The 25,358-nt window shown below is 40.2% G+C and overlaps 4 protein-coding genes across 8 annotated transcripts; all 4 read right to left on the bottom strand.

Moving 5' to 3' along the window:
* Nucleotides 1-268: 268 nt before the first annotated feature.
* On the bottom strand, nucleotides 269-6,051 carry LOC134064058 (glycine N-acyltransferase-like). Of its 3 annotated transcripts, none has more exons than XM_062519854.1 (5): nucleotides 5,534-6,051; nucleotides 2,133-2,246; nucleotides 1,884-1,992; nucleotides 1,649-1,775; nucleotides 269-1,120 (listed from the first exon to the last, which is right to left on the bottom strand). In XM_062519854.1, the coding sequence occupies exons 2-5, from the start codon at nucleotides 2,223-2,225 to the stop codon at nucleotides 718-720; spliced, it is 732 nt and encodes a 243-aa protein (XP_062375838.1). In that variant the 5' UTR covers nucleotides 2,226-2,246; nucleotides 5,534-6,051; the 3' UTR covers nucleotides 269-717. The 3 variants fall into 3 exon arrangements, with proteins under 3 accessions (XP_062375838.1, XP_062375836.1, XP_062375837.1); XM_062519852.1 differs by lacking the exon at nucleotides 5,534-6,051 and adding an exon at nucleotides 3,768-4,285; XM_062519853.1 differs by lacking the exon at nucleotides 5,534-6,051 and adding an exon at nucleotides 3,674-4,285.
* A 142-nt stretch (nucleotides 6,052-6,193) lies between these two features.
* Nucleotides 6,194-8,200, bottom strand: LOC134064056 (glycine N-acyltransferase-like protein 3). 2 transcript variants are annotated; one of them, XM_062519849.1, is made up of 5 exons: nucleotides 7,794-8,200; nucleotides 7,597-7,704; nucleotides 7,397-7,517; nucleotides 7,106-7,235; nucleotides 6,194-6,588 (listed from the first exon to the last, which is right to left on the bottom strand). In XM_062519849.1, the coding sequence occupies exons 1-5, from the start codon at nucleotides 7,866-7,868 to the stop codon at nucleotides 6,315-6,317; spliced, it is 708 nt and encodes a 235-aa protein (XP_062375833.1). In that variant the 5' UTR covers nucleotides 7,869-8,200; the 3' UTR covers nucleotides 6,194-6,314. The 2 variants fall into 2 exon arrangements, with proteins under 2 accessions (XP_062375833.1, XP_062375832.1); XM_062519848.1 differs by having other exon boundaries at nucleotides 6,194-6,711; nucleotides 7,794-8,187.
* Nucleotides 8,201-8,848: 648 nt separating this feature from the next.
* On the bottom strand, nucleotides 8,849-13,030 carry LOC134064057 (glycine N-acyltransferase-like protein 3). 2 transcript variants are annotated; one of them, XM_062519851.1, is made up of 5 exons: nucleotides 12,290-13,030; nucleotides 12,116-12,187; nucleotides 11,910-12,030; nucleotides 11,561-11,690; nucleotides 8,849-10,744 (listed from the first exon to the last, which is right to left on the bottom strand). In XM_062519851.1, the coding sequence occupies exons 1-5, from the start codon at nucleotides 12,362-12,364 to the stop codon at nucleotides 10,348-10,350; spliced, it is 795 nt and encodes a 264-aa protein (XP_062375835.1). In that variant the 5' UTR covers nucleotides 12,365-13,030; the 3' UTR covers nucleotides 8,849-10,347. The 2 variants fall into 2 exon arrangements, with proteins under 2 accessions (XP_062375835.1, XP_062375834.1); XM_062519850.1 differs by having other exon boundaries at nucleotides 12,116-12,223.
* Nucleotides 13,031-14,874: 1,844 nt separating this feature from the next.
* Nucleotides 14,875-18,751, bottom strand: LOC134063904 (cystatin-like). The gene is made up of 3 exons (XM_062519649.1): nucleotides 18,472-18,751; nucleotides 18,156-18,266; nucleotides 14,875-15,245 (listed from the first exon to the last, which is right to left on the bottom strand). Exons 1-3 carry the CDS (start codon nucleotides 18,676-18,678, stop codon nucleotides 15,165-15,167), a joined length of 399 nt encoding a protein of 132 aa, XP_062375633.1. The 5' UTR covers nucleotides 18,679-18,751; the 3' UTR covers nucleotides 14,875-15,164.
* Nucleotides 18,752-25,358: the final 6,607 nt, after the last annotated feature.

The raw sequence follows: 25,358 nt of genomic DNA on the forward strand, positions 1-25,358 counted from the left end.
GTCGCCTCAAACTGCCACCTGCCTATTATCTGGGCACTCTGCCATGCCTTACAGTACATAGGATAACTGATCAATTTGGTTTGCAGTCATGTTTAAATCTTAAACCAGAATATTATACAGCCTACAGAAGGCATTAGTTAACCTTGTCCAAATTATCTTGGACATATAGCCATACCTCTACCCCCTTAATGTGTAATTTGAATAACTCAAACACTCAGCAGATTATATATTTGTTTATTTATCATTCAAATGCAAATATCATTGCGTTAATGAAAATGTGATCAATATCACCAATCTTTTACTCGACTCACTCACATGTTGCTGGTAATGTGAACAATTTGATACTCAAGACAGCAGTGAAGATACAAGAAATGTAACTTGTGAAAAATGTACATTATGTGGATGTAGTGTTAAGAGTAGGGCCTATACTGTAGGCCTATATGTATGTGTATATATACTGTAGTTCAGTCATGTAGCCTAAACTAGTGTAATTTACCTAATGCAACAGACTTTTAGATAATTTTCTTATCAAATGTTAGCATGAAGCCAGAGAAACCAGTAGCCCTGTGACCAGGGTCTCATACAAACCCACACTTTAGAAAAGCCTGAATGAGAACCCATTATCTTCTTCTGATCTTCATTATGGATGTAGGCCTGCAGTGACTGATAGTATACTGTAATTTGTCAGATGCAAACTGTTCATTTTATTGGCAAATTCTAACTCAACTGGTTGAAATGAAACCAGGAAGCTCTGTAGGAGGGGTCTTCTTTGAAACCCAAACTTTGAAAAAGCTTATAAGAGAGCTGGTTCTCTTCTTCAATGAAACAAAACACAGGGTAGCCCTGGGCGTGGAGTCTCTTTGATATGACACTAATAAGGATCTTTGCATAGCCTTTCCGTCTGTGCTCTGGCCTTGTGTACAGCATCCCCATGGCGCAATACGCATATGTTAAAACCCAGGCCACTGGTGTACCACTGGCATCCAAAATGCAGCAGGTTGGAAAATGGCGGATCACGTTCCTGATGAACTTCACACTGTGCTCTCCTTCCCCAAACTTCCAGGTTTCATTAACCAAAGAAATGTGGGACTCATCAAGAGAAGATATTGTTACTGTTGAGCTACAAGATAAAAGAAACATGATTAGGGCAAAGGCATCCTGATATAGGCCTAGTCATCTCTCTTTTTCTGCAATCAAAATAAAGTATCATTGCTTCTCTTAACTGTTGCGCAAAAAACAACAACCAGTTTGAACATTTATTTGTTATTTATTTATTATTATTATTATTATTATTATTATTATAGGGGCAACAAGATCAGGGTGACATGACATGGTGAAGAATGGTTGCCGTTGGTGGCCTGTATATGATTCTTAGTGTTTTGTATTTGAGAAGTGTATGAATGGGTTGAGGTGGTCAAAACCATGCTGGGTACTACTCAATTGAAGACTCGCCATGCACTTCTCAAAGACATAGTCATATTATTGTTTGATTTGACAGATTAAATCAATGGTGAATTGATGAATACATGTAAAAAGGCTTGTAAACAAAGCATGCATATACAGTTAATTATAAGAGTTTTCACTTAATTTAATTTGCACAACTGGAACAGATGTGGATCCAAGAGTACGATAGTGCATCAGTCTTTACCTGTCTAGTGGTGGTAGGTGAGCAGGGTCCTCCATCCGTAACATGTGGCACACTGCTGCCTTACTTCCAGTCACACCTCTGGTGGCAGCTATACTTGTAATCATCTCTTCATTACACAAATCTACACCTGAATGGCATTTTAATCAAAGTTAGCAAAACAATATGTGAAAATTAGATCGAAAATGAGTGTTTTTTTTTAATTTATTTATGTATTTTATTTTCTATAAATAAATACCTAAGCAAAGGTAGTTGTGCCAATCAACAAGCTCAGTCTCTAGTAATATTTCCTTCATTGTGTCTCCATGTTTGGAGTAAACACATACGTCATTGAAGTAATCCTCCTCCTGCAGGGGCAGAAACATATACTGTAATGAATCAAGATTGAATGATTGACATTTCCCATATTCACCGTGTGTAAAGAATGGAAAAAACAACTTGCTCAATTCCCACAGAAATAGGTGGATGCAGCTGCATTCAGATTTACCTTCTCCCGCAGTGGTCTAGTGATGACCACTCTGAAATCTGGCCAGCGGTCCACGAGTACATCTATACGGTCATCAGATTTCACCCTATTCATTTTAAAAATGTAACCATACACCTGCAAAACAAAAATATACGCTAAATTCACCAAAAGGTTCTAGGCCTTTGCAAACAGGTGGACAGACTCATGTCCTGTTACACACATTATAGACTGCACGGTTCACCTTATACACCTCATATTTATAATAAGCGCAAAATGTTCTTGCATGGGACAGTTGGCTAGCTAGGCTATAGGTAGCTGAGCTGGAACGCAACCAACAGTTAATCTCCTGGAGTCATTTATGATGCCTCGTGGCAACAATAAGCAAGACACTCACCAATGCAGGGGGTCATTCCGTGTCAAATCAGATAAGGTTGTTGCTGCACCATCTCAGATTTTGTTCAAACATTGTCTACATCAAGAATGGTCCCAAAACCAAGGCCTGTCAAATATTCATGTTAAAATCCTATCTATTATTTTCAGCCGTTGACATAACTTCAGTTTTACAGCCTGAAAATCACATAACTTGAGAAGCAATAGTTTGGCATCAATATAATTAAAAGAATTATAGGCATTTTGTGGAAAAAAAAGTACAAAAAGATTTTTTCAAAAAGAAAGAGTTTTTTTTATGCATTTGGTATCAATTTGGTTTCTTTACACTTACAAATGTTTGAGAGCTCTACATATAATTAGCTAACGTGTAAGGATTAAACAAGGGAAAGTTGTGTTTTTTGGTCATTTGAAAGTTAAAGTTAAATGTTTTCATTAGATTAAAATATTGGTTCAACGTTATTACAAAGTGTTGTTGCAGACAAAATAATGATTAACGTCATGCAATGTGGATTCCAAAAATAAGTTAAGACTTTCAATATCACCAGGTTTGCATCTTGTCCCATATCAAGGGCCTTATATAAAACTAATGGCCATGCAGTTCAAAGTCTGAATGGTCCATAGGGATGTAGTGGAGGCTAAACACAAGTAAACGCAGTTTATCCACCTCTGAAATGTCAGAAATCGAGTTTATCCACATCTTATAAGAGTTTATACATGCACCTGTCAAAAGAGTTCATTCACTAATTGCAACATTAGAAAATGCACTGTATTATCCACATTCACATGAACCATAGGCCTATGTGTATTAAACATTAGGCCTACTCAATAACCTCCACCATCATCAAACATGTTCTGTAAATATTTTTAAAAATCCAATAACGCAGCTCAACTGATCACAGAATTCATAGTTTACCCACCTCTTATTTTACCACTCCCTGGTCAAAAAAAATTACAAAAACATTTTTGAAAAAATATGATAGCCTACAGGTCTTAGTTTTGGGGCCTAAATAGACAGACTTTGAACAAAATCTGAGACTGCAGAAACCATTTTCCTGGTGATTTGTCACGGAATGACCCAGGGAAACATTTAGGAGGTTTATCTACCAACACAGACAGTAATGAGTAAACAGGTTACACCAACAAACATAAGACATAACACACAGGCATCTTACATAAAACGACGATCAACATATCCAAACCCGCACACAGGCCTATGCGTGCGCGCGTACTGTACGTGCGCACGCACATAGCTATGGATATACCCACTTGAATCGACTGAGGAAAGAATTCATGAAGTAGTGATTCTGCCATCTTGAGTTGGTCCTTGTCCAGTATCTCCATAACTCCCAAGACCGAGCGAGTCAGTAGATTAATCTACCGCTTTTTTCAGTTGCAAAACAAGCGTGACTACTGCTCCAACAACTTGTTTCTTAAATTCTTACAGACTTCTTTCCACAGACTTGTCTGAACCATAGACAGTAAAAGATCTGAACCATCAGGACCAAATCGAAACTAAACCGTTTCCAGAGTAGCCTACGTTCATGTTGAGCGCAAAAGAAACTCCCTCTTTAGATCACAGAGCGGTGCTATTGTGACATTTCCACTAGTGCCCTATATGTGGAATTTCCACTGCTGTTCCACACGATTTTTAGCAGGTAGCCTGCCGTTGTTAAAGTGCCTCAGCATGCTATGGCATGGGTCACCAAAGGCCAATTGTCACATTTTCCCCACTCGGATCAGAACACAAGACTAATTTCAGAAATTATTTGATTGAACAACAACAACAACAAAATTCTGCCAGTAGGTTTGAAACCAGTTTAAAACATTATCCGAGAGACCAACCCACTCTGCAGGGCTGTGAATTGAAACGGTCAATGGTGTATGGTGAATATGCTGATCTCAAATTTAGAAGAATAATGACTGAGATGTTGTGTAAGTCAGTAATTCTGAGATCATTATTCTATTGGGGTGAGAATAAAAGGTCTCATATACAGATCTGTGCACCAAAGAGACAATCAGTTGTTTCTCACACATGTATTTCTATTAATTGTCAAACAATGAGTAAATCAAGAATCAAAGACATTAAGAATTATATCATCATTCAACACATGATTTGCCATCTGTAGACCAGTTACCGGAAAAGAAAGAAAATAACTTTAAGAACTAGGTCAGGCTCCCAGGCAATAGAAGTATCAATTATGAGGAACATTACAAACTAGGTTAAGCTTTAACAGAAGAATCCTTTCAGAAGTGTAACATCTTACAGAAACACAAGTATCAAAGCAAAAACAACACAAGGTTAAAGTCCATCATTGTAATTTTCCCCTCACATGTGTCAAGGGGTGTTTGATGTAGTAGCCTATGGTGGAGAACGACATCCTAGAGTTTCCACTGTTTTTAGCAATTACCTGAGAGAACAGCTTTATCATAGTTGACTATTTTTTCTTTTAGAATGGCACGGTGAACCTGTAGCTTAGCTTTCCTTCAGTTTTGATATAATTTACCAATAAATCAGTGGCCTTTATCCCTTTAGAGATGACTAGATCAAGGGTGTTGCCAGGGTTGTGGAGCCCGTAACATGCTTTAACTCTAAAACTGTCCAAAGTATCAAGGGACTATAAGGAGAGCCAGAACCCCTCCACAACTTAAGGCAATGAGTCTAGAGTGATATAATCATTTATAACCAAGACTTCGGTACCAGAATTAGGCAGGAAGTCGTAGAGCACTGGAACCTTGTCCAGGCTCAGGTTAAGGTTAATGAGGTTAACGAGGTTTGGAAGGAGAGGTGCAAACGCACACCAAAGTCAAGGTGCAGGCAACTAAAGTGTAGTTAGACAGAGAGATGCCACACACTCCGAGTTATAAGTATGTTTTTTAGTGAAGTGGTAATGTTTCGGCCTTCTTCAGATTGCATCAACCTCTCTAACTAACTCTCTAACTAAGGTTAATAAGGTGCCATGGAAACGTGCATCTCTAGGTGATCCATATGCCGCCCCATAGGACCCCGTGGCTTACACCACCCGCATCTGTACCTGCAGTTCTGTTGTGGAGGAGTCTGTTCTTCGTCTGGCCACCGTAGAGCATAGTGTGTCTTGATGTGGATGGGACTGTGTGGATGTCCATGGTGGGAAAGCACTGTGTGTGTGTGAGTGTCCGTCTTAATCACTGAAGAGGTGTGAGAGATGGGAAGCTTGTGGTCAGAGTGTGTGTGGAGTTGGAGTGTGAGTGTGTGTGGAGTGTGAGTGTGTGTGGAGTGTGAGTGTGTGTGGAGAGTGAGTGTGTGTGTGGAGAGTGAGTGTGTGTGGAGTTGGAGTGTGTGTGGAGTGTGAGTGTGTGTGGAGTTAGAATGGATTTTATGCTCTCAACATCAGAGAGTACAGTGGCTGCTATTTAGATTATCCAAACAACACAACACAGACTCGTGACAGCATTTCCAGTAGTTTTCGGATGCAATAAACATACAGCATGATGGATTGAGACGATGCCTTCTAAGCATTATGGTTTGGATTCCTTTCCAGGGCTATTTTGTTTCCCAATGAAAACCCAAAAGTAGCATGAGGGAATGCAAAGTTATTATGATGGAATGCAAAAGCAAAGGGAACTCAAACGTATTGTGAGTGAATGCAAAACTATTGCAAGGGAATGCAAAATGCTCTGACAATAATAAGGGCTCTGCAGAGAATTATGGCATGTTGAGATTGACACACACTTTTAATTTGTGCAGCTCCAACGTCCAAAAACCATCTACTGTTGTGCTTTATGTAGACACTTAGTGTTGACTGATTTGCATTCAACAGAAAACATTTGGTGGGTCTAAAAATTAAACTCAAACCAGATTGCTCTGTAGGATGGGTCCTCTGTGAACCCCATGTTCTTGAAGAGCCTGAGAGAGGTGTCATTGTCTTCCTCTATGAAGCAGTACACTGGATAGCCCTGAGCATGAAGCTTCTTTGACATGGAAGCGATCAGGGCCTTGGCGTAGCCTTTCCCTCTGTGCTCAGGCTTTGTGTACAGGATCCCAAGAGCACAGTAGTCGTACAGCAGCATCCATGACACCGGCTGGCCTGTCTCATCCACAATGCAGCAGCTGGGGAAGTTGCACATGAGGTTTTTAATGTTGTTGTATCCCTTCTCAGTTCCTCCAAATTTCCACGCCTTGTTTATTATCTCGATGTGCGATTCGTTCAGAGAGCATATCCTGTCCTCGATACTGCAGAGGGGAGATAGAGAGGCATGAACGTGCTGGCATCCGTCAAGCTCTTGTCATTTACATTATCAATCTTTAAAAATATCAGAATATAGGACTGCTCGATTATGGCGAAAGTCACAATCATTATTATTTTAGTCAATACTGCTATCACATGTAACCCAATTATTTGGGACACAACATTCATTGCCTAAAGATGAACACACAAATGAACACTTGATTGAATCGAATTTGAAATATAACTCACTGAAAAGCAGATAAGATACATGCATACTATACTACTGTAAAGAAAAGGTCTCCGCTTAATGTATAACTCAAGACAAAATGAGCGCATTGGTGCAAAACAAGATGCTGATAAATATTTGTTATAATTCAAGTTGTACAGACAGTAGCCTACCTGCTGTGAGAGTCGGGTAGGTCTTGAGGGTCTGATAAGGTCAAGAGATGAACCAGTACGAAATGTCTCATATTAACTCCCCGAGAGGCTGCCACTTCCTTGACCATGGGTGCCAGAGTGATATCGAGTCCTGTGGAGGAAAAAAAACATGCAGGACAGATGCTTATTTGTGTGGCTTCACACACACTAACAAACAGCCATCACTGACTGTAATTTACTTGATCTGTGCCCACAGGGTAATATGAAATGTTTCACTTTGAGGTTGAGATGAACATCTTGAACCTAGCCTACCTCCAAGCAAAAAATATGTGGTCCAGTCAATTGCATTCTCCTCTGCTATCATTCTTTTCAAGACTTGCGCATCTGTACAGAATAAAGTCACCTTCTTTGTGTAGTCAGACACACGCTCATTCTGATTGGGCAAAACAAGGGGGAGGTGAATTTATTTGTGTTGCAATGGAAGAAAAAAAATATTTAAGAAATTAATTCACCTTTAGGTCAGGTCGGAATATAATGCTTTTGAAGTCAGGCCAGGTGTCAACAACGACCTGAAGTGTGCTTGGCTTATTCCGGTTCATTCCGAAGAGATACCCATACACCTAAAACGGTAGGCTTTCATATGAATAAACAGTCCTCCAATGCCGTGCTAACGGTACTCGAAGAGGCTGTCATATTGAGCTTGGCCTACCTTGGAACTTTTAGGTAAATAGTGCCGCAAAACCTGCTCTGCGGCCCTCCGCTCTTCCTCGCCGAGAATCTTCATTTCACAAACAACCAGGTCACAACATCAAGGTCTGTCTCTCCTTATCCGACCTACAGTGATGGTCTTCTCATTCGCGACACTGCAAGGCTATTAGTTAATGTTGAACTAAATTGTGAGAAAATATTCTAGTTAATATTTAATTAGTTAAATCCTGCATGCGTAACGCTGGCTCGCCTTCTCTGGTAAAACAGCCTAAATTTAAAATAGTTTTCAGTGTGTCTTCAAATAATGCAGACTAATACATTTTCTACATCTGTAGCATTTAACTTGCCGGTGAGTTGTAGTTTCATTCGGATGAACTAAAAAATGGACGAAGTAAGACGCATGGATAGTACAAGGCACAACTTCAGTAAGAGTAGGCGTGGCGTGGAAGACTATTTCTAAACGTCACTTCACTGTCACCACTGTATAAGTTATATATAGAGCTGTTACTCATTTAGACTACTACGCCGACAGATTATGAAATCAAACGATCACTACTAGGCAATGAGGCGCCCCCAAATCAAAATAATTGTAAGTAGGTAAGTAAAATGTATTTATAAAGCACATTTACACACAGAATAAGCTGACCAAAGTGCTATACAGCTCAAGACTAAAAAGGACACAAAATAATACAAAGTAATACAAAGAACAGTTGCTAAAACATAGATAGTGAAATAATAACATCCAAGACAGGACAGGACAGGATTGTCCTCCGTAGTTGCACTTTGCACATTTTAAATAAGCTGACACCCAAATAAATCAATACAGTACTGAGTAGGCCTACTTGCTTGAGTAGGTCTGTAGGCGCAGTAGGCTATAGCCTATGCAATGCATTCATTTTGGACCAATCAGCAGAAATGGAATAGCTGGCTATTTATATTCCTGTCTTTGTTTATAATCATCTATAACAAACCACAAATTATGCGCTTTCATGATCTTAGAACGAGCCCCTCAGAAATTGGAACTTGTCCTCAAACACATTTCTTTAATGTGAGAGAGAGCGACCAAAAGTCATTTGTTTAATAATCTTAAATAGGTTTAACAAGAAAGACAGATACAAAATTATAGACTACATGATCATGACATCAACAATATACAGTCTCATAGTTATTTTGTTATTTTCTCTCTAATTATCTTATATGAACATTTTACTTGCTTAGTTGTATTGTGGCAATACCCAAATACGGCCATTGCCACAATGCAACTAAGCAAGTACAATGTTCATAAGATAATTATAGAGAAAATGTTATTTCAAATATGAAGATCACTAAGAAACCTTTAAAGGTGCACTATGCAGGTTTGAGGATTTAAAGGTATACTACGCAAGTTTAGGGATTTAAAGGTATACACTATGCAGGTTTAGGGATTTAAAGGTACACTATGCAGGTTTAGGGATTTAAACTATGCAGGTTTAGGGATTTAAAGGTGCCCTATGCAGGTTTAGGGATTTAAAGGTACACTATGCAGGTTTAGGTATTTAAAGGTACACTATGCAGGTCTAGGTATTGTGGCGCCTGCAGAGCTCCCTCTAGAGTCACAATGCAACTAAGCAAGTACAATGTTCATAAGATAATTATAGAGAAAATGTTATTTCAAATATGAAGATCACTAAGAAACCTTTAAAGGTGCACTATGCAGGTTTAAGGATTTAAAGGTATACTACGCAAGTTTAGGGATTTAAAGGTATACACTATGCAGGTTTAGGGATTTAAAGGTACACTATGCAGGTTTAGGGATTTAAAGGTACACTATGCAGGTCTAGGTATTGTGGCGCCTGCAGAGCTCCCTCTAGAGTCGTGATATACACGTATTTAGGCTGCAGTAGGCTAATCCATGGGTGGGCTATCTCCCTACCCACTCCTCCGGTACCTGTAGAGACATTTTGTGCTTTTTAGCGGGGTTTCAGGACACCGGCCTCCGTCAACATTCACAGAAAATGATCTTATCATTAATACACATAATCAATTCCCGCCAGTAGGCTACACACTTTTTTTTTTAAAAGATAGGTTACATAGGGACTGCTGCGGCCAATGAGAAGCCGACGGGAGATGGCTGCAAGATGACTCAACCACCATGAACAGTTTTTATTGTTACATTATTACACAATAACCGATTCGAGACTCGAGCCTTTCATTTTTGGGACAATTAGGGAAGGATTCGGGATTCGGGACAACTGCTTGGATTTCAGGACTGTCCGGAATTTGGAAGTCTGGTCACTAATTGCAAAGGAATGCAATTTCCCATGCAAACCCAAAAGTATCATGAGAGAAAGCAAAGTTATTATGATGGAATACAAAACTATTGCTACTAATGCTACTACCCATAGGGGCTTTGTATTAAATTATGGTGATGTATTGAGGTTGACACTTATAGGCTACTTTTGATTTTTTTAGTACTAACCTGAACCTCCAAAAATGTTGGACCATCCATCGTTGTGCTTTATGAAGACATTTACCATGATGACTTATTTATCTTCAACAAAAAACATTTGGTGGGCCTAATAATTAAACTCAAACCAGGCCACTCTATAGGATGGGTCCTCTGTGAACCCCATGTTCTTGAAGAGCCTGAGAGAGGCGTCATTGTCCTCCTCTATGAAGCAGTACACTGGATAGCCCTCGTCATGAAGTTTCTTTGACATGGAAGCGATCAGGGCCTTGGCGTAGCCTTTCCCTCTGTGCTCAGGCTTGGTATACAGGATCCCAAGAGCACAGTAGTCGTACAGCAGCATCCATGACACCGGCTGGCCTGTCTCATCCAACATGCAACAAGTGGGGAAGTTGCTGATGAGGTGTGTGATGAACTTGTATCCCTTTTCGTCTCCTCCAAATTTCCATGTCTTGTTCACCATATCGACGTGTGATTCATTCAGAGAGCTGATCCTGTTCTCAGCACTGAAGAGAGAAGATAAAGCAGTAGCATGAACAGGTTGATATCCGTCATCGTCATATTCTTGTCATTTGTCAACCTTAAAAAAAAAAAGACACAATAGGGCTGGTCGATTATAGTGAAAATCATGATTATTTTGGTCAATGTTTCTATCACGATTATTTAACCCAATTGCTCAGTGATTTGTGGTACAGCATTCATTGTCTAAAGATAAAACAAATGAACACTAGACGCAATCGAATTTTAAATATGATTCAACTGAAAAATTGTAATAATTGTTATATTTCAATTACATTATTGAAAGTCACAATTGACAACTAATTGATTGCACAGTCACAGCCCTATAATATTAGCTTGGAAATCCAGACCCAAATCTAGAAAGATTTAGGGTCTAGCTAGGAGTAATGAAAATGGCCCAAATCGATGGGTGGCACCAAGCATACATTTAAAAATATCACCGCAGTGCACACAATTGGATAACGCCAATGTTTACTGACTGATTCTGGACTTAAAATTGGATAACACTATGACCAATGTTTTCTAACTAATTTCGGACTTGGATGTCGCAGCGCTGTCGTCGTCTGTTTAGCTCGCCCCTGGCCCATCTATATCAGATACACCAACGTGATTGGTGCAGGTCAGATCCAAGGGCACGGGTTATAAGCATCATCACTATGTCATCAGAGTGACTCGCTCAGCAAATTCAAATTGTGCTCTCATGAGAACTATGGATTTACAGGGCACTGTAATACAGCTCTAGCCTATTTTATGATTTTACACCTGATCGTTATCTAGACATGGACAGGATTTCCAGACAGTACCTGTCACGATAGTCAGGTAGGTCATGTGGGTCTGATAAGGTCAACAGATGAACCAGAGTGAAGCCTCTCACATTAACTCCCCGAGAGGCTGCGACTTCCTTTAGCATGGGTGCCAGGGTGATATCAAACCCTGCATGGAGAAAAAAAACAAACAAACAAACAAACAAAAAACATGCAGGACAGATGCTTACCACACAACTAACATACAGCCAATGTAGCCCTGATCTGGGCATTTACTTAATCTGACTATCTGAGTCACTAAAAAGTCATACACATAACTCAGTTAAATACATGATTAAGTATGCCACTTCGTGGTTGGTTTAAGATAAACATCTTGAACCTAGCCTACCTCCAATCATGAAATATGTGGTCCAGTCAATTGCATTCTCCTCTGCTATCATTCTTTTCAAGACTTGCGCATCTGTACAGAATAAAGTCACCGTCTTTGTGTAGTCTGACACACGTTCATTCTAAATGGGCAAAGACAATTAGGTGGTAAATATGGATGCGTTGCAAATGAATGATTAATGAAAAAAAACTCTGAAAGAAATTCACCTTTAGGTCAGGTCGTAATATAATGCTTTTGAAGTCAGGCCAGGTGTCTACAACGACCTCCAGTGTGCTTGGCTTGTTTCGATTCATTCCAAAGAGAGCCCCATATACCTAAGACGGTATCATATGATTATGCAGTCCTCCAATAATGCCGTGCGTCATTTTGAGTTGGCCTACCTTGGAACTTTTTGGTAAATAGCTCCGCAGGGCCTGTTCTGCAGTCCTCCGCTCGTCCTCGCCGAGTATCTTCATTTGTTAAAGGGGCAGGAGGCACAGTGACACAGGGTAGCCGAAACAACGCAACACCAAGGTCCCTCTCCAGCTTCGTCCTAGGACGCTCTGGCGTTATGGAGCGACACTTCCGCAAATGTTAGGCTATTAGTTAATGCTGAACTAAATTGTGAGAGTTAAAATGTAATTACATTTAGTTAAAATGTAATCAGCTATACCTTAATATTGTAACTTTAGCCTTGGCTAATTAAAAAAATGTATGTGCCACAATTCCATTAATATTTCACGTGCTCAGTCGTATTTTTTTTTTTTTTTATAACTGGAGGAACAGATGGACTTGTGGACAGTGTTGCCAGGTCACGTGAGGAAAAACAAGCAGCAGGTCTCTGAAAATAAGCCCAAAAGAAGCGACCCAAGAAGAAGTAGAACTAAGAGCCTAGTTAGCATCCACTCCCCAAACCAGACAGCTAAAAACAAACCCCTGTTCCCTGACGTTACATTTCTGGGGTGGTCATGTTGGAGGAGCCTAAAGTTACAGCGCAGAGTAAACGCAGAGGCATAGATTAACATGCCCAATGTGTACGTGTAGGCGCTGCGTGGATTTTACGCAGAAACAACAGACACCAAGCAAGCCAAAAGAGCGAGCGCATTTAAAACACGCCCCCAAAACAGCAACCCGCGACACACAAAAAATGGGGGGGGGGAAACTAATGTCGCTTGATTAAGCGGACTATCAACACTGCGTGGACGAGGAAGTAAAACCAAGGACTGTACGGAGCAGCTTCAGCATACGTAGGCATGTCATGAGGCTTCACGTCACTTCACTGTTAGTTTACTGTAGGCCGACAGACCATGAAATCAAACGCCCCAAGGCATGTGGCCAACGAGCCCCACAATCCAATTGTGGCCTAAAACAAATGAAGTAGGTATAAATTATGTAGGCCTACTGTAAGAGGCCAACAATTATTATAATATATATATATATATATATATATATATATGTGTGTGTGTGTGTGTGTGTGTGTGTGTCAGGAAAATCTTCCCAATATTATAAGACACAAGAACCACAAACAAAGTAGTATAGTTTTCAGCAACTACTCTGGCGCCAAGAGGAGAGAGTGACAAGAGAGAAGTCTCCCCTCTCCAAAACAGTCTCTGAGCTCTCTGACACAAGAAGGTTCTTTTATTGAAAAAAGCAGAGCAAAACATGTGAGAATGACCTTCAGTCGGAACTTCATCATAACTCCGTAAATTCACCCTCTCGCTCATCCCTAGTTACTTATCTTTTGCAGGTGCATAGCGTTCCTGTGAGGCTCCCATGTAAAACTGTGAATAACAACTTTGAACACACATATGAAAGTGTGGATTATAACTTTGACGCACACAAGTGAAGTTAATCATGATAATATATACATTTCTTTGTCAATATATAAAAATAGGTTTACATGGATAAACGATTATATGAACATGGTATCAACACTATAGTCTCACTCATTATTATTTTGTTAATACACTTTCTATGTGGATATAGGGATAACCACAATGTGATGAGGCAGGTAAAATGCTCACAACATAGACATTTACGGAGAGAAAAAGAATATTTCAAACCTGAACATCCCTCGAGAAACCTTTAGAAGAACTGAATTCCATTCTGGCACCCAGGCCTTGCACAAGAAATGTGAACCTACAAAGAATCTGACTTGAAAGCACTAGCTAGACAAGGATCTTGTTTATGATGCAAATGTAAAGCAATATATATATTTTAAATCTAGCTAGGGGCCTGATCTGGGGTCACACAGTCAACTCTGAGCGAGCAGTGGGGCTTCACGTATTCTGAGACCTCTGGCCCCCATGGGCCTGTGCCTAGTAGGGCTGTGCATTCACCTGAGCCATGTGTAGACTTAGACAAAACTGAATTTTCATTCAATGAACTTAAAAGGAAAAGGCTAGTTGAAACAAATAAACAAAAAGTATTTTGCCAACTTGCCTTATTTTATCTATGTACATAGTGGCTCATAACTAAAAACATAGTGTTGGCCTAAGCCTACAAGCCTTGACTAATCCAGACTATGTTTTGCCTCTGTAATGTATTGTATGTATCAGATAAGGAGACTTCTATGAAGATGTGACTAAGAGAACAGTTGTTTTCTTAGTCTACAAAAGCACATATACAAAGCCTACAACAAACTCAACACATGTGACAGTAGGCCTAAAGAAAAGGCCATTCGGAGGCCTCCAAACAGATGGATGAATTCCCAGATGTGCTCTTATTCACATACAAAAAAAAAAAAAGAAAACGGAGAGGTTGATGGGTTCTTCTGCATGTTGCAATGTAGACTGTTTTTTTTTTTTTTGCCTCTGTACTCACAAAAGAATTCGCTGTTCAAGGGATATTGGGAGATCAAAACGTGCCTTCACATGTTTTCTACGCAATTGCATAACTTCACAAGGCAAGCAGGAACAGGGCTAGGATTCAGTTCCCATTTCAGACATCTCTTCCTGCATTACAAATTAGACTCTCAGTCACAAAATGGTGTAACAAAACCTTTATTGGTGAGAAGGGCCAATACGTTTACAGTTTGTTTATGTTAAACAGTGCCACGGGTATTAGTACAGTAGTTATAGGATATAGAAAAGGTGGTCAGTAGATCCTCTTGCCAGAGAATAATATAACAGTATTCTTGCCAGAGAGTAATGTTAAAATTAGGTGTTAATCTGTTCATATCTAGAAAAAGAAACATTTCTTTAAAATGCTTTATTAATGTTATTATGACTACACGTGGCAATCCAAAACCTGATTGGAAGTGGGTTTCAAGGATATCTAATGTTTGCAGTCATTCTTGATGATCTGAGGTGGGCCCAGCCAAGGACGGCTCCAGACCTCAAAAGTGCATGTGTAGGGCTGAAAGAGACGAACAGAATTTTAAAATTTAGACCAGGAATGATTTAGCTCAGTCCATCCACTGATCTATAAACAGGGTGTCTGCAGGTTTTAACAAGTGCAATTTTAGACTTTTTTAGACCTTTTTTAGACCATCATGGGTTAAATTTAAAGGTTGGGTACGGAATTAGCAAAACGGACGGCAGAGTTTGAACATATACAACCTCAAGTCCCGCCCTCCATGCACGAGCGACAATTCAAATGCGCAGCGCGAGAGCGAGCCAGGCTAAATGAAATGCCATCCTGGCGTCTACAGCACTATGAGCTCTAGTCTCCATACAATCACTCACAACAACTTCCCCAATTACATTCTTTAGGCTATTCACCTCCAAAGGGTTGTAGTACATATGGTTCAGTAGCCATAAGTGTGTATATTTGAACAGAATCTGGTTTGTTCTTACCAGGGCGATTATCTCCTGAAATATCCGAGTTTAGTGCTGCCCCGTTGGTTCGCCTATTCCACCGTAGCTCCAAGCTGTTAAGTTTCGATTTCATGTTTACAGCACTCTTCGTGTCATGGTAAAATGTAATTTTTGCTACATAGCTTATTTATTGCGTGGGTGATTGAGTTTCCGTAGGTATCCGCTGCCTTAGTTAGTTTGTATAGAAATGAAGTGACACAACAAGAGGGGAACATGGATGTGCAGCAGCAGGCAGTTGGTTTCGTTTCAGCACTGACTCGCGGTCACCAGCTTTCGAAAGGGTCGCGCGCGGTGGGGGGGGGGGGGGGGGGAGTAGGAAGAGGAGTAAGACGTTAGATTGACGATCGAGCTGTGAAATGATGGTATGGGGTGAGGAATTCTATTGGCTGGAGTTTTTCGAGCCCTGCCCGTTCCGCAGATGATTGACGTGTTTAATTTCCATTTCAGTGCTTCCAACTTAGTGGCTATAAGTGGGTTAGGAATAGGATTTCAAGTGATTTTGCAAAAATGGCCAAAAAAGCTCATTCCATACCCTACCTTTAAGACCTTCACGAAATAAAAAAAAGAAATAACAAAGCCAGATTGCGGTCAATTGATATTTGCTCGCACACAGAGAATCAAAAACTTGCTACTGCATCCAGACCTGCAAACCCCTCAGCGTAAAAAAGGTGACAGTGTCCGACAGGTGGGGTTATGTATATATTACTATATATATTATTATATATTATATTATTATATTAATATATATAATACATATAAATGTATGATGTATGTAAACACAAACATACACACACGCACACACACAGGGGAGAATACGTATTTGAACCCATGCTTAAGTTGACTAAAAAGAGGAATAGAAAATCATCTTCATGCCTTAATTAAAAAAATGAGTAAAAATCAAGGATTTTCTTCAAAAAATGAAGAATGTATTGAAATAAATACATTTTCTCACTTAAATACAGGGGGCATACAGTAAGTAGGCCTGTTTTGACCCCTATGTCAATTCCCATAGGTGCAGGAGGTTTTGTTTTTATATGCCTATGTTTTTATTTTTAAAGGCCAGCTATTTCATGGATCCAGGATACATGCATCCTGATAAAGTTCCCTTGGCCTTAGAAATTAAAATAGCCCCACATCATCACATACTCTTCTTCACCATAGCTAGATATTGCATGGTGTTTTTTTCCAGTTAGCCTATTAGTCTGCTCATGGAGCTCAATGCAAATCAATGCACGTCCTGCGTTCTACAGAGGGTGCATTAAACGTTATTTGCACACCTATGACCTAGATCCAATTTGTTGGCCGTAATTTGGCAAACTCGTTGTGAAGTTTAAATGAACGGTCACGTTGCATCCAGGCTGTAGACGTTCAGAACATAACATTGTCGCACATGACGGTGGTTGATTTTAGCTAGTTGGATGGCATATAGGGCAATTGATGTTTCAAAGCTAAAGGTTCATAGAAAAGAGATGGAACTTTAGAAATAAGTTGATATGTGGTGGAAAGTAGCCTAGTTCTACTAACAAGACAACATATTTTTTGCGATTTAAACCAAAGATTGTCTAGTTACACCGTCTCTGTTTCGTTTACATCATAACAGGAAATTAACACAAATCAAATGGTAACACTGGAATACGTGGGATAATGGACTCCACGGCGTTCGGTCCAAGAAATAAATGCACTTAGAAGGGGCCGCTTTACCTCTACGTTCATATTTGTGAACCGAACGCGGTGTCGTCCCTGACATAAATGACTAGCGCGGTAGCCAGGCGTCTTATCCAAACGTCAACTTGGCGCTGTGTTCAAGATTCAACTTAAGCACTGAAGCAAGTGCTAGCCTTCGATTGGCCCAGAGAAGTGTCAATTACAAGAATTAGCCAATCATGTTTCGCAATTCTAGCCCGCATTGCATACAGTTTAAGGGCAGCATTCAACAGCGTGGAAAAGGACGCAAAACAAAATAAAAAAACATTAGTCCTTTGTCGATATTTTGCATTGAAACGTAGGTCTTAAATTACCCAATCTCAATTTTAGACTTAAAGTGCAAATGTCTCTATATTTTAGACTTTTTTAGGCCTAAAATCGAAAATGTGTAATTTTAGACTTTTTTAGACTTTTTAAGACCCCGCGGACACCCTGTATAAAGAATAACATTGTTCAGATCAGTGTCCATCACACGGGACAAAGAAGAGGGGTTTTAGTTTTACTAGTATTATTATTATTGTTATTAATTATTATTATTATTGTTGTTGTTGTTGTTATTATTGTCGGCTACAACAAAGTGAAACAGAGTTAGTGGCGTTAAACTGAAGAAGCTGTATAGGCCATTCGTTCAAAGATTGAGATTTGACATCCTAACCACAACAACTGGGAGATTGGACGGACGCACCAGCCTTTCGGAATGCAAAGGCATATTCCAACAATCCCCATTCTGTAAGGCCTACTTTACCTTGGCAAGCTGTAAATCAGCGTGGATTTCGCACTCCGTCTCCACGCCGCCCTTTCTGCAGTTGGTTCTTGCCATTTCCACGGTGAAAATGTACTTCATCCCAGCAACGACCTGTTCAAGCGTGAACAAATAGAAGTGTACACTCGTTATAAAACGAGTAATTAAAAACAGTAGCTTTCGCTAGCATATATTGCTACAGGCTCTAGCCTAAATGGCGATCCACTATTGCGCATTTAAGTCGAGCCGACTTGTCGTATCTTGTCCATAAATAGGTTACGCTCGTAGACAAAAAAAACAACACATTTTAAAATAATACCTGTTTCTGGACCTTGACCACCTTTGACACTTTGTTGATGAACGCATCATTAGTCATCTTGTTGTGCTGAACAACAGCAAATTGCAAGGCATTTTGGACTCCTTCGTCGTTTATGTTCGCCTCAGATGGACCACCAATCAGGCCAGCGCTGGCCATGGCAAAAGCCACCATAAAAATCGGTACCAAAATCTTCCACATCACGACCATTGGTTTGTCTGTCTGGACCTTCCCAAAGATACTCGGCACAACGCTGCTGTACCCTAAATCTCTTCTGTTGTTTGCCGAATCGTTATATAAACAACAATGACGTATGCAGGCTGGGAGGAAGTAAAGGTAGTCTATTTAACCAATCGCAGGGCAGTATGTGAGTTCATAGGAAAGGCAATGTCAATGCCAATGTGAATTTATTTAAAAAACAAAAACAAAATAAAATAAAGTAACACTGACGAGCTTAACCTGATTAAAAAAAATATTTAAAAGCTAAATTAACCAATCAATTTACATTAGAACAGATGCATGAGTAAAACCATGCACCAAAGACCATAAATCGAAGGACAAAGGAGGACAAAGACCATATTCTCACATCGAATTTCTTTGTATTTGGATAAAATACAACCTAACATTTTGTCACTAGCAATAACCTACATCTGTTCTCTGTCAAATAGGCTACATTTCAGCTCTAAACAAAAAACGTTCAGGAATTATTTGAGCAAAAGTGGAACGTGTGAAATCTTTCATTTGCCAGTGGTTCTTGGTCTGGTTTTGGAATCCACAACCAATACCAATATATATATATTTAGCATTCAAGCCAACGGATATGGTGAGCTAGCCTATATTGTAAGACATGCAAAGTGTCTGGCCTTTTTTTTTTAAACATGCAGATGTTTGGCATTAGGGCCTAGCCTACGTGTGAAGTCTTCAATTGTTGATGTTACCTTTCAAAGTAATCGACAGATTTACCTTTGACATGGGTGCGTTGTTTCCATGTGGCATTTTAGTTTTGATGGTTTTATGCTCTCATGTGCACCCCACACACTGGTTTCTGTTTTATTTTGTCCTCAATTTAAGTGAATCCATATTCCATCTTACTTCAAATATTCAGGGTTGCAGCTAACTTGCCTTTAAAATCATATCTTAAAATTATACATAATTTAATAAAATGACATCCCAAAAATGATATTGTCAGACATAGGCTATGGATAAAGTTGATCAAAATAAAGGTCCAATATTAGATGTGATCAGGTAGCATTTTAAATGCAATTTTTAATGTATTTTTAGCCACAATAGCTCCACAACCCACCCAGGTCGGTTCCACAACCCACTTTTTGGTCCCGACCCACCAATTAAGAAACACTGGTCTAAGCTATGTAAACTTCCCACAATGTCAATATTAGGACAGTATTTACAGTACAAATATAGTTCACATTTACTGACCTACCAAATTTCGGCAGAGTATATGCAGATATAAAAATTAGCCATGACGTGATTGTACAGTTGCAATACTGGGTTGTGTGTGTGTGTGTGTGTGTGTGACTATATAATGTCTATGGGTAGGCTATAGGCCTACATGTTTTGAGCAGCCATATTGTTTTTATTCACAGAAGTGCAGTTTTTGTTACCTTTGTGACCCAATAAAATGTATTTTAATATTTCATATGACGATAATGATGTTTTCATGATCATAATAAATCGGATGATGTATAGCCTATGGATTGCTTTGATGATGGATCAACATTGGCAGCAAAATTCATTCATGAAGTGAAAGTCTGGTAACTCTCCATTGGTAAACGCTTCCAACACTCGCATTGCGATGGGCACTGACTTCAAAATCATTGGTCTGCCGATCACATTGATCTGAGATCACATTAGCCCACTAACCTACTTTGCCTAAGCTTTACAAACTGACAATCAACAGCATCAACAGTCAGGAAACAATGTGTGTGGGTCTATCTTCTAAATACGGTACATTTCTGTATTTTTACAGCTGCATCTTTTATGTTTGCAGGTGTTGCTGCTTCTGTTTATCACAGTAGGTTTCAGTTTCATCTTCCTCTCTCACCCTGAGATTTTTCTTGTCTGAGGGAAACGGTTATGAATAAATCTCCCTGAAAGAAGATCTACTAGGCGGGCGGCTATGCTTTCTGCATCATCAGTTACAGATAGTTAAAGTAGCTAATCTGTAACATCCAGTTGAGAGTGGTATTTATTTCCCCCAAATGTCCTAGCAAGCACATTTATATCTTTGCCTAATTTGCCTGGTTGTTTTGCTTCTTGGTTTGGAACATTGATCAAGCAGTATTACCCATGAGTATCTCATGCGAGATATCTACTTAGATTGACACTGAAAATGAGTGAAAATGTGTGTGGGGTTAATAATTGTCCAGCCAGCTGACAGATGTTGCTTCACCCAGGGATCATCTGAGGCCTTCGGTCATACCTTCGATTACCACTTTAGTTCAGGTACAGCCAGTAGAAATAGACCCATGTAGGCTTTAACTGGCTGCTGTTGATCAAGCCTAACTCCTAAAGATTAAAACTGGTCTTCGAGAATTTGATAGTAAGCGTGCAGGCAGTCAAACTTTTTCTGTGGGTATAACCTAGTGCTCTGTCATCTCAACACAAAATGGCAACAGTTAGCTCATTTCAGGAAGTTAGAGAGGGGGACATTCACGAGTTCTACCCCTGACTATTGCTGTGTTGTGTGCCTGTCTGAGCAGCATTGTGTCCGCTCACGCATATCTCACATTACTCGAATTCCAAATCTGAAGCACAATGTCAGTCACTCACTTCGGACACATTGACGTGTACATATAGTGTGTACATAGTGTGTACATAGGATGGTTATCGAGTTGGTTAACGAGAGCAAGAAGGAAAGCAGAAGCTGTAAAGTTATCAGCAAACAAAGGGAAGTTCTCCGCGCTTCTGGAGTAGTGCGACAATCTGGTGCAACCAGGCCAGGACAGAGGCGCATGAAGAAAGAGGAATGCAGGTGCAACACAGATGTCTTCTTTAGGATTTATTTAAAAGGTGCAAAACATGACTAACGTTTCAACGTTACAAACTCTGATGAAGCTGTAAAGTTATGTTTGTGTCCTCTTCATTTGTCCCTAAAGTTAGATGATACTCTCTGCAGGAGTTGACCTTGGGTCCAGTGTGACTAACTCTGATGTGTTCACAATGCAGCCTCTACTGTACTGTAGATATAATAACTTTTCACAGTTGTATTATTTTATTTTTTAGATGATGTAGTAGGCCTTTCCTAGTTAACTCTCAGCCTCATATATATTGATTAACCACCGTGTGGAGTGTTGGAGGTTTCATTTATTCCTTGTGCATTTTAATTGTATATTTTCTTCAGACCACCGTTTCTTTTTGTCATTATAGTGCCAATGGGTATTTTTAGCAGAGGATATCTTCTTTTTATTATTATTTTTTAAGTATATTTTTTTGGCCTTTTTGCCTTTATTGTTACAGGACAGTGAAGAGTAGACAGGAAGCAAGTGGTAGAGAGAGATGGGGTGGGATCGGGATATGACCACAGGCCGGATTCGAACCTGGGTCCCCGTGGGCACTCGGACCCGTACATGGTATGGGCGCTGTAGCCTGCTGCGCCACAGCACGCAGCAGCAGCAGCAGCAGCACCACCACCACCACCACCACCACCACCACCACCACCACCACCACCACCACCACCACCACCACCACCACCACCACCACCACCACCACCACCACCACCATTTCTCATTAGGTTAGTGCTTAATTGATTGTTTTATTGATAATATTGCTATTCTCCTTTTTTGTAATTGTTCACTGTTATTTAATTTGTATTGTTATTTATTTGTATGTCGCTTTGGACAAAGGCGTCTGCTAAATAACCATAACCATAACCATAACCATAATACAAACTGCAAGGTGAGATCATGTCAATAGGATGTCAACCTTTTCTACTAGGACGCTGACTCATGTAGACTAATCTAGTCATTTCTATAGAAACGATATATAACATTTTCACTTTCATGTGATGTTAAAATAAACAGTCCCCCCATTTTCTGCAATTGTAAAGGAATCCATTTCCTTTTTCATTCATTCACATAAAGTTACACATCGGATCTCAGGGTCTCTTGCTAGAAAATGACACACCTCCAAATGAAGAATTAATGTAGGATATAAGGAAAATGGCTGCACACAAACCTGACTCTGGGCCTTGATCACCTTCACCACTTTGGAGATGTACGCATCATTTCTCTGCTTGTTGTGTTCACCAATTGCAAAATTCAAAGCTTCTTTCACGCTAGGAATGGCAACATCTGTATCGGTCATCATTCCTCCGACCTTTGGTAAGGCGCTGACCTGGGCAAAAGCCAGGGTGACCAGAAGGGCTGCAGTGGTCCAGAACATGGCTCCAGATTCCTGCTGTTGAAAGGTCTCTGAGGCTCTTCAACTCTGATCACGTCTATGGGCCGTGGTGTAATAGGGCTTCGGGCTTGTAACCGGAGGGTTGCCGGTTTGATCCCCGACCAGTCCACCACGGCTGAAGTGCCCTTGAGCAAGGCACCTAACCCCTCACTGCTCCCCGAGCGTCGCTGGTTGGGCTGGCAGCTCACTGCTCTGGGTTAGTGTGTGATTCACCTCACTGTGTGTGTGCTGTGTGTGTTCACTAATTTGGTTAAATTGGGTTAAATGCAGAGAAACGAATTTCCCTCATGGGATCAAAAAAGTATTCTATTCTATAAACTGCATGGTGATGATGGTGGTTAAGGGGGAGGACGGTAGTGTTTGAACAATAGATAAACAGATACAACTGTAGGGCTAACAGGAAGGATTCAGGCGGAGCAGACAGTGTCACATGCAGGTCACAGTTAGGTCATGTTATGTAATTTCAGGGCGTATCATTTCCAATCGCGTCTATATAAAGGTGACATTGATGATTGAGAGGGAGGGCTTAGTGTTTGAGCGGTTAAATCAATCATTTTTTTGTTGAATTATCCCAGGGCATTAATCCAAGATTTGTTTCCCTTTGAACTACTTTCTCAGCTCCGTCACCATTGCAAAATGCAAAGATTACTCAATCTGCAGGGTAAATAAAACAAACAGTTGAAATTTTCCTTTGAGATGTGCGCCATGTATTAGGTCATGTTCACACGCATTCCATATTGTATCTCAACTTTAATTTCTTCCCTTAATTCTCTTAACAGCACAATCAATTTCTGTCTGCTTTCCTGAATGACTGAAGGCCTCCATTGACTTCCCAACAAACTATTCAGGATGTGATAATCAATTAAACTATCCCAGCTAGTTCACCTCTCTAGATTAAATATACAACTTTTGTTCTACTACAACACCCTCATATTCTTTCATAATAGTGGGGGATGTAGTCTGATATGCGCACAATCAAGAGTTTCATGCTTGTGGTCTGCTGGAAATGGTAGTGTTGTTGACACATTGTGCATTGTAATAACAGCTGAAACACTATGTGGAGGGGGTGATGAGAAGTTCAGACAGCTGTTTATTTTATGTAATTACCTAATAAAAACATCTGACAAATACCGCAACCCTAAATTAATACACATGACTGTTGTGATTAGCACACACGATTTGTTGTGCTACGTTATGATTAGCACACAAGATTTGTTGTGCTACGTTACTGTGTATCAAGTAAATCAGCTGTAACTAATTGACCTTCACCTTTTAGAATTGTTGTTTTTTTTAATCAGCTGTAACTAATTGACCTTCACCTTTTAGAATTGTTGTTTTTTACTAAAGTAAAGAACAGTTCATAAGCCAGCCAGGTTTGATCAGGTCCTGCTGTATCTCCGTAGCAACGAGCCATGGGCTTGCCCTGCCCTCTTTAGAATAGAATGTCTTTATTGTCATTGCATTTCAGTACAATGAGATTCATAGAGCCACTCCAGCAAAGTGCATCAACACATATACAATAAAAATCCATTTACAGCACATTCATTGCAAATTAATTATTTAAAAAGTTTAGCTTCATTTAAAATTGATATTGCCTTTGGAAATAAACTATTCCTAAACCTGCTAGTCCTTGTTTTTAGACATCTATAACGTCTCCCTGTGGGCAAGTGTTCAAACAGTGAGTGACCAGGGTGAAAACAGTCCTGTGTGATTTTTGTGGCTTTTGAGAGCAGTCTTGAGTTGCCAGTTTCCTCTAGTGAGGGTAGAGAACAACCAATGATCTTCTGTGCTGTGTTGATCACTCTCTGTATACATTTTTTGTCTGCTGCAGAGCATCCAGCATACCATACTGACACACAGTACACCAGGATGCTCTCTATGGAGGAGTGGTATAAGAGCACCATCAGCTTCTCAGACAAGTTGTTTTTTTTAAGAAGTCTGAGAAAATGCAGGCACTGTTGTGCCTTCTTTACCACTGCTGTGGTGTTGTCCGTCCATGTGAGTCGGTCCGAGATCAGGGTTCCCAGGAATTTGAAGTTGTGTACCCTCTCTACAGGGTCCCCATTGATGAGGAGAGGGAGGGGGTCGGCGCTGCACTTTCTGAAGTCTATGACTACAGTAGTTCTTTGGTTTTCCCAGTGTTGAGAGACAAGTTGTTTTCTGTAAACCATGTGACTAGTCTTTGGACCTCAGATCTGTAGGCCGCCCTCCTTCTGTAATGAGTCCGACCAGTGTGGTGTCGTCTGCGAACTTTATGATGGTGTTGCTAGGGTAGGAGGGCTTACAGTCATAGGTGTACAATGAGTGCAGCAGAGGACTCAACACACAGCCCTGAGGGGAGCCGGTGCTGAGAGTGAGGGTGGAGGATTTGTGGGGGCCGAGCTTCACACACTGGGGTCTGTTGATTAAGAAGTCCATAATCCAGCGGCAGATATGAGAGGAGAGGCCAAGGTCAGACAGCTTCCTGATGA

This window comes from Sardina pilchardus, chromosome 18 (genome assembly GCF_963854185.1).
Source record: "Sardina pilchardus chromosome 18, fSarPil1.1, whole genome shotgun sequence".
NCBI lineage: Eukaryota > Metazoa > Chordata > Actinopteri > Clupeiformes > Clupeidae > Sardina > Sardina pilchardus.